This window comes from Echinops telfairi, unplaced genomic scaffold (assembly GCF_000313985.2).
Source record: "Echinops telfairi isolate 266 unplaced genomic scaffold, ASM31398v2 ScPeMD7_29;HRSCAF=101, whole genome shotgun sequence".
In the NCBI taxonomy this organism is placed as follows: domain Eukaryota; kingdom Metazoa; phylum Chordata; class Mammalia; order Afrosoricida; family Tenrecidae; genus Echinops; species Echinops telfairi.
In genome coordinates this window covers 10,336,185-10,344,327 of record NW_022103926.1, presented here as the reverse complement: position 1 = coordinate 10,344,327, position 8,143 = coordinate 10,336,185, and the positions used below count along the sequence as shown (strand labels likewise).

Sequence of the window (8,143 nt, the reverse complement as noted above, 5' to 3'; positions counted from 1 at the left end):
GTAGAAGCTTGAAAGAACCAGAACAACCACCCAACAATGAATCCACACCTTTCAACCTGTCCTGGGCAGGCTATTTCCAGACTGAGGAGGCCCACAGGTGGATGAGTGACTGCAGGTCAAGCCCAAGGCCTGGCCACCTGGGCCTTTCTGTTGGGAGGGCACCAGTTTGGCCAGGACAACCTTTTCCTCCTTCTCACGAACAACTGCTTCCCACCAGCCCAGGGGAGCATGTCTTCCCAGGGCTGGTGTGCAGAGACGACCTGGCCGGGGCCTTGTAGCTCAGCGCCAGTGACCGCCTGTGCTGTACATGCCCGCAGACTCACACCTGTCCCCGTGCACCTCACTGTGCGGCACATGCTGCCCTGCCCCCAGGGACAGGCTGAGTGGAGTGTGTCTGAAGGGCCGGTGGAGATCATCTGTGATTTGGGGAGGCTTGTGTGTGACCCCTTGCCCCTTAGACCACCTGGCAATGCAGAGTAGGCTCAAATGAAGTGAGTGGCCTGCCAGCACTTTGTCCAGTCACTCCTGGGCCTGCAGGGCCCTGCCTGCTCCAGCTAGACTCCCACATGGTCACACACTCCAGTCCCAGACCCTCCCTGTTCTCTGTCAACCAACCCAGAGCCCACATTCACCATACACCTCAGACTAGGCTGTGGTCCAGGAGTGTGCCTTTGAGTGCTCTCTTCTGAATGAGCCCATCAGTGTAGCATAGCACTCACACACATGCAAATTCAATATGCACACACGCACACCTTACACAGGATGCCAGGAGCCAATTGACCTGCTCATGCTATTCCTTCACCTGGCACAGGCTGGGCACCCAGGCAGGAGTGCTGGTGGTCCCCGCCCTCCCCTCCCAGTTCTACCCTGCCTCCTGTCCCAGGCCCCAAGCCCTGTCCCTGATGCCCTCTTGTGTCCCCTGCAGATGACGATGCCTTTGAGCCCCCGGAGGCCAGCCCGCCAGCCCAAGGGGACAGTGACGGTGATGGGGCTTCCCCTATGCACCTGGAGCAGCCTCTGCCCCCTGTGGGGGCATCGCTGGCAGACCTAGAAGATTCAGCCGACAGCAGCAGCGCTCTGCTGGTGCCCCCAGCCCCCACCCCGAGCGAGAGCGCACCAGCTGCAGAAGCCCTGCTGGGGGGCAGCCTACACGGCCGGGGCTCCTTCAACACGGTCGTCTAGAGGGTAGCCCAGCCACCTCGGTGGCTCTTAAGAACCTGTCGGCCCTGGACCTCGCCTGGACCCAGCTCCACTGCCGCTAACCCCACCACCCCAACGTGCGTGCGCATCCAGAGACATGCTGGGACGTGAGACCCGGTCATCAGGAGATCCCAAGGGCCTCACACACATGCATAGCTTTGGGTCACTGTCTTTTTCTTGGTAAATGGCGGAAGGAAGATCACAATCGCTCAGACTATGTGCCATGGGCCGGGGCGCTGAGGCCAACCCACACATGCACTGTGCTTGTGCCGCTCCAGTGTGCCCTCTGCAGACGGGTGGCCTCCCAGGACGTCAGCAACCCAGGCAGAGCTGGGTGCGGGCCATAGGGGCCTTGCAAAACTCGGCTGGACCCAAAAGGCTTCAGCTTCACAGGGTCTGCATCAGGACAGGCACTCCAGTGGCTGCCTGTGCTCAATCTTCCCTGGGGGGGGTCCCAAAGCCCAAGACCTCACCCTGACCTGGAGGCTTCTCTGGCCTTGAGAGGAATATGGAAGGCTGGCAAGCTTCCTGCCTGCCACCCACCCACATGCTCACTCCTAGTAGGACTGCCTCCTATGCTCCCAGGAGCCTTTGCAGCATGGGATGGGGAGGTCCTCACCCTTGGCCCCAGAAGCCAGCTCTTGTCCCACCTAGAGCCCTGCTGCTGCTGGCTTGGCCCCTGGCCTGACCTCTCCTCTTCCTCAGTCACTTCGTTTGTGCCATAAAGGGTGTAGCTTGGCTGGACGGTAGCGTCAGTGACCATCCTGGGTCATTCTCTCCTGAAAGCCCCTGTCCTGCCCACTAAACGACCGCTGGGGATAAAGGCCTGGGCTGTTTGCTCACCTGACAGTGCAGCCCCAGGCACACTCGGTATTTCTGAGGTTGCAGACAACTCCGTTCTGTGCAATTTTTAGCACATCCATATCTTTTCTACATGGAATATCTGGAGTGAGTGAGTGTATATGCATCTATGTGTATGTTCGTACGTGTGTGTGCTGACAGGTGGTGGCAGTAAACAGGAACTCAGGTGAGGCGGCAGATCCCCAGGATGCATCTCTTGTCCTTTCACCTTCCAGACCAGGATCACGAGCAGCAACAGGCTGCTGGTCTAGTGACAAGCCTCTGGAGCATATCCTACAAGAAGATGATCCCCAGAGTGACCTGACCATTGAGCTGCCCTGTCCCAGCAAAGCCCAGCAATGTGCTGGCCGGCACTGCTGAAGGGGCCCTGTTTGCCTTGGGACGGACCTGCCACTGGGAAGTGTACCGTGTGCCCATGCTGCATGCTCCAACTGGCATGGCTCTGATCCACACCCAAGAGCCACAGTGACAGTCCAGCTGCTGCCGCCAAGTGTCTCAAGTGTACGAGGACCACCCTGGGCCTGTCTTGAGCAGTGCTGAGGGTCCCCACCCAGGAGCCCAGACACAAGACTGGTTGGGCCCCTGTAGGAGGTACAGGGGTGGACCTGCCTCTGCCGGGCCCTTCCCAGTGGCTCCCTTCCCTTCACCTGGCCCCCTCAACCAACCACTGGGTGTCCAGAGCCCTGCTCTCCACCTCATTGGTCTGGGTAATGGTGGCTCTAGGTGAGGTGGGCAAGGAGAGCTAGTGTCCGTTCAGCCCTCCCCACTTCCTGTGGGCCACCTGCTATGAGGTAGGATTTTGCTCCTTGGCCAGCCAGCCACCCCCAGAGCTGGAATTTGATACTGTACATGGTCCCCATGCCTGTTTTGTGTTCTTTCACTAAGGGTTCTTGGTTGGGTTTATTTGGGGCTGGTTTGACACTAATCCTTTTCTTATGAGAACCATTTCATCCAAATGCCAAATAAATGTGTTCTGAGAGGCCTGGTACCCTCCTTGGTGCAGCCTACTGCCTCCTGGGGTGTGGCTGCCTGAGTTTGGATGGTGCTCTGGGCTGTAATTCAGACCCACCAGATGTCCTGGGGTGGGGGTGGGGGGGATGATGAGGTTATCAGCCTGCTCCAGTCAAGATTGACAGGCCCAGAAACACTAAGGGTTTGTCCCCATAGGGTCCCCGGGAATCAGAGCCCACCCCACAATGTCAGTGGGTTTGGGAAATTGTCAACCTTACAGGAGGATCCTTGGTGGCATGGTAGGTAAGCATTAGGCTGTTAACTCCCTCAGCTCTGTGTCAAAAAATGAACCGCCTCAGAAACCCTGTGGAGTGTGTGTACGTTGTCCAACATTCTCTGTGTGAGTGGGGCTCACTTCAAGGCCAGTGGTAGAAGGTCCAACCAGGCTGATGGCTGAGTATGGCCTCCGTCCCTCCCCCCCAAGTCTCCAAACACCATGTCAAACCCCTGGTGAACTGTGGGGTGATGGATGAGAAAGGGCCCCTGAGTGTACAAAGTTCCCAGCAGCCCCTTGCCACCTCGATCTCCATTCCCTCCTGGCAGACCTGTTCCTAATTCTCAGAAGCAGTCTTTCCCAGCACCCCAGGCCAGGAATTGGGCGGGGAGGGGGGTTGTGAACCCATCCTACCACAGTGGCACACCTCTGGTTCAGGAGGAGAGGCTGCTTGCCTACTGGGAGCAATCCTGAGGTTGGTTCCATGGCTGAAAGCGAGGTTGGGGAGAGCACCCAGTTAGACCTGGGTTCCCCACACGTCAGACACCTTCCAGCTCTCTCCCAGTGTGCAAAGAGCAAGCGCCCTGCTAGAGAACCCTGGGGCATCAGCCACAGACCGCCCCAGGGGGCGGGCCTGTGGGGGCAGGGTCTAGGCCACCGCCCACTCCATCCTTGGTATGTCACACTCCTGGTCTCCATCTGCAAAGGGAGTCAATCACATCGTTCAGAGGAATCTCTGCCAGCACTACACAGCCCAGACCTGCTGCCCTCTGGCTCAGAGTCCTGCCAGCACCACCCCTCGGATCCCATGCCCTGGGACTCACTGCGCCCCTATCCCGCCGCATTGCCCTTCGTGACTGGAGCCCCCTGGCCCTGCCACAGCCCAGTCCTGCGAGCCTCCCTGGCCACCACCACCACCATGCTGGCTGCCGGCTTCACCCTAACCCTCCTGATGGTGCTGCCTGGGACACGCGCAGACCTGGAGGGTGAGTGCGGGTCGTCACGCCTCCTGCTACTGGGGGCGCTTCCTTGGGAGGCAGTTGACCCAGCAGCCCAGGGTTCGGTGCATTACCCGTCCTTGCCTTCCCTGCACCTGGTCTAGGGTGGGAGGATGGGGGTTTTCTCAAATCAGCTTGCTCTCCCGGCTGCTCACAGGTGCATGGTGCTATGATTCCCAGGACCCCACGTGTGGTGAGGACAGCTTTGTAGGCGGGTTTCCTGTGGACTGAGCAAGTTTCTGTCCGTGGTCCTGTCTCTGTAATCTGGAATGGGTGTCTGTCTGTCGTTGGTGTCGGTGGATGTAGGCATCCTGTAAGGTCCCCGTGTGCATCTGGTGGGGGCTTCCTTGGGTGGGCATATGATGACACACACCTCTCCTCAAGGGTGACTGTGTCCACGTGGCCGTCCGCCCTGTTCCAGTGTTGCATGCACAGACCTTGTCCCCACAGGACCCACCCACTGGAAGGAGGTGGCCCCTGCCTGTGGGGGCCCAGCCCAGTCCCCTATCAATATTGACCTTCACCTGGTCTGGAGGGACCCTACCCTTGGGCCTTTCATCTTCAAAGGGTACAATGCTGCACCCCCGGGCCCGTGGATCCTGGAGAATGATGGCCATACAGGTCAGCACCCTGGGGCTAGGACCCTCCACAGAGAGGGGCAGGGACCCACACACGCTGGGAACTACACCTGCACATACATTGGGGCAGAGAGCCACTACGCAGGTTGGGAATCTTCACCACCACCACTCAAAAAAAAAAAAGGGTTCAGAAATACACGAAGTGTGAGAACTGATGGTGTAGTGGTTATGAGTTGTGCTGCTAACTGCAAGGTCAGCAGTTCAAAACCACTAGCAGCTCCATGGGAGAAACATGAGGCTTTCTTCTACTATAAAGAGTCACAATCTCAGAAACCTACAGGGGCAGTTCTGCCCTGTCCTATAGGGATGTCAGCGTTGACGATGGCAGTAAGCTTTTTGTTTTTAAGTGAGAACTCAACTCATGGAAGTCAGGATTTCCACATACACCCCCCCCCTCTGAAACCCCTTAAAACCCCTGCACTGCTTTCCAGTAGATTCCAACTATGCCAGCGTGTAGGGCAGAGTGGAACTGGCCCCCGAGGGCTCCCCAGACCATCCCAGCTTTATGGGAATAGCCTCATCCGCCTCCCGTGGGCTCGAACCACCGACGATGAGGTTAGCAGCCCAACACCACCTGCTGTGCCACCAGACCATGTCCGTTTGCATATACAGAGATTAAGAGCTCAGTCCTCGATCAGGAACCCCTATCAACAAGGACCCTTCCTTTCCATGAGGAGCAGGAGTCAAAACATGCTTAGAAAGTGCTCACCGCCCCCCAGGGACAGGCCCCAAACAGTAGGCAGTGTGCTCTCTGGCCTTGCGGTGCGGTCAGGGTTTCTGCAGGTGAGCTGACCACCAGAGGGGCTTGCCCACGCCCGGGGGTGGAGGGTACATCGGTCTGAAAGAAGAACCTGTGCTCGCACCCCATTTTGGTGCAGGGGTGGGGGGCGAGTGCAGAGGGTGTCACTGCTCCCTTCCCCAGTGCTCTTGCGAGTGGACACTGGCCAGCAGAGCCGCCTGGAGATTCACGGCGGGGGACTGCCCCCGTCGGTCTACCGCGCCCGGCAAGTGCACTTCCACTGGGGTGCTCCTGCATACGCGGGCTCAGAGCACAGCCTGGACGGGCAGCGCTACGCCATGGAGGTGGGGCCTGGGGTCCTATCCTGTGTATTGGGGGCGGGGGGCACGGCTGAGGCAGGGGCTGCTTCTGACGTCTGTGCCCCTGCAGATGCATGTGCTGCACGTGAACTCGCGGTTCCGGAGCATGCGCGAGGCGCTGGGTCATCCTGACGGGCTCGCTGTGCTGGCCGTGCTGTTGACAGTGAGGACGGGGATGGGGACCCATGGACACCCTGTGGGACGACAGGGAAGGACGCTGGGGGGTGGGGCATAGGACTGCTGGATTTCAGGAGAGCCTGGACGCTAGTGGCGGTCTGGGTTATGCATTGAGCTGCTAATCTCAAGGTCAGTAGTTCAAACCCACCAGTGGCTCCACAGAGAAAGATCAAGAGCCTCAGAAATCCTAAGGCAAAGCTCTACCTTATCTTGCAAGGTCGCTATGCATCTGAGTCACCTGCGATGGCAGTGGCCCTGGGGCTGTCACGAATCTGTAGGGTCAGCACAGGTCTCTGCGCCCCCACCTCCTGCCATACACAGAACAGAGTTCCCCCAGAGCCCTCACTGTAGACGCGCCCTCTCCCCCTTAACTGGAACCCCCTTCCCCACCACCACTAGGAGCAAGACACCGACAACCCCAGCTTCTCGGTCCTAGTGTCTGGTCTCAAGAACGTGTCTGCGCGCGGTGAGACCTGCGGTCCCCTGTGGGATGGGTAGGGTGGGGTGGAGTGGAGTGGGGGGCGTCTCTGGGGCTAGGGGCTGAGAAGGCCGGTTCTAACACACACACCCCACCCCACCGCCGCCTGGCCCAGGGCTCTCCACAGAGCTGGCATCCACCTTCTCTCTGGCCTCCTTGCTACCAGCCAGCTCCAGCCTGGGGCGCTACTACCGCTACTCAGGTTCGCTGACCACACCCGGGTGCCAGCCAGCGGTGCTCTGGACCGTCTTCCAGGACACGGTGCCGATCGGGCGCGCGCAGGTGGGTGCCCTTAACCCCCCACCGCCTTACCTACCACCCGGCGGTCTTCACCCGTCGTCTTGACCTGGCCTTGGCCGGTTCCTGCAGGTAGCTCAGTTCCAGACCCTGCTCGCGGCAGGGCCCCCCGGCTCCGGGCCCACGCCACTGGCTGACAACTTCCGCCCGCAGCAGCCGCTTGGCAGCCGGAGGGTCACCGCTTCCCCAGGGGCCCTGGTTCGTGCAGCAGCCCCGCGCCTGGGCCTGGACGGAGCGCTGGCTGCTCTGCTGACCCTGTGGATTGGCCGGCAACTCGGACAGGGGGTCTAGAGCCACAGGCGCCCCTCCTGCGCACCCTTCACCCCACAGGGCCAAGTGCGTCCTGGGCATGCTGCCTCCTCCACAAAAGTTGAGAACCCCCATTCCCACCCTGTGCGACCCTGGAGTGACCTCCTTCTGCACCCCCAACTACAGCCAGCCTGGATCCCCTCTGGAACTGCCAATGATCCGATCCACCTTCCCAACCCCGCCCCCGCAGCCTCCCCCCTAATCATGTCTGTATCCCATGTCAGTTGGGAGGAAAAAAGATGAACATCACCCTTCACCTAAAGATTACACTTTATAAAAAGAGGTTTTAAAATATTTTATTGTTTTTCAGCGAGTGTTTGTGTATACTATTATACATTTTTCAAAAAAAAGGTCCCGTGGAACGGCTGTGGGCAGCGGGATGCCTCTGCTCCCAGGCCGCATTAGGTGACCAGGGACGAGGCTCCTCCGTGGTGAAGCCGTGTCCAGATGCCAGTCCCAGAAGTTGGGTGGTGAGTCTTAGAACCGGAAGACACTTTCTGGCGAGAGAGTGGGGCCAGCCTGAGGTGAGGGCACGCAGAAGGCTTGGTGTCATCGCCCAAAGTGAAGCTGAGAGAATAAGGACCACTGGCCAGCTGTCTGGTGCCCGGATGGAGTGGGCAGTAGGTGAGAGTGTGCTGAGTCCTCTGCGAAAGTCGGTGGAGGCTGGGTGGATGTGGTTGTGACGCAGCTCTGAGACAATGGCCCTGTTGTCTGTTCTTGGGGTGTAGGTGACGTTCTATTCTTGTCCCCTCCCCAAAACTCTTCAGGAAAAGAAACTTGCAAGCCCTTCCCCTGAGAGATGAGGGGTTCTGGTGGCGAAGTGGGCTCAACACCTGTCTACTCACTGCAAGGTTGGTGGCTC

General features: G+C 59.2%; 2 protein-coding genes across 8 annotated transcripts in view; both read left to right on the top strand.

Annotated features, from left to right (window-relative positions):
- The window catches only part of DGCR2 (DiGeorge syndrome critical region gene 2), a 53,977-nt gene extending 50,937 nt beyond the window's left edge, over positions 1 to 3,040 (top strand). For all 5 annotated transcript variants that reach the window (XM_045289632.1, XM_004716317.2, XM_045289630.1 and 2 more), the window contains one exon: positions 926 to 3,040. In XM_045289632.1, coding sequence (XP_045145567.1) covers positions 926 to 1,182 — 257 coding nt within the window. In that variant the 3' untranslated portion in view covers positions 1,183 to 3,040. The remainder of the gene's footprint in view (positions 1 to 925) is intronic.
- A 949-nt stretch (positions 3,041 to 3,989) lies between these two features.
- LOC101640337 (carbonic anhydrase 15-like) lies at positions 3,990 to 7,575 on the top strand. 3 transcript variants are annotated; one of them, XM_045289635.1, is made up of 8 exons: positions 3,990 to 4,272; positions 4,442 to 4,477; positions 4,852 to 4,905; positions 5,845 to 6,005; positions 6,091 to 6,183; positions 6,597 to 6,663; positions 6,791 to 6,957; positions 7,045 to 7,575. In XM_045289635.1, exons 1-8 carry the CDS (start codon positions 4,095 to 4,097, stop codon positions 7,261 to 7,263), a joined length of 975 nt encoding a protein of 324 aa, XP_045145570.1. In that variant the 5' UTR covers positions 3,990 to 4,094; the 3' UTR covers positions 7,264 to 7,575. The 3 variants fall into 3 exon arrangements, with proteins under 3 accessions (XP_045145570.1, XP_045145569.1, XP_045145571.1); XM_045289634.1 differs by having other exon boundaries at positions 4,735 to 4,905; XM_045289636.1 differs by lacking the exon at positions 4,852 to 4,905.
- Positions 7,576 to 8,143: the final 568 nt, after the last annotated feature.

Excerpts from the sequence above, each read along its gene's own strand:
- LOC101640337 (XM_045289634.1), top strand. The coding sequence starts at position 4,095 with ATGCCCTGGGACTCACTGCGCCCCTATCCCGCCGCATTGCCCTTCGTG. Across the intron at positions 4,906-5,844 it reads GGAGAATGATGGCCATACAG|TGCTCTTGCGAGTGGACACT; the intron begins GTCAGCACCCTG and ends TCCCTTCCCCAG. Across the intron at positions 6,664-6,790 it reads CAAGAACGTGTCTGCGCGCG|GGCTCTCCACAGAGCTGGCA; the intron begins GTGAGACCTGCG and ends CGCCTGGCCCAG.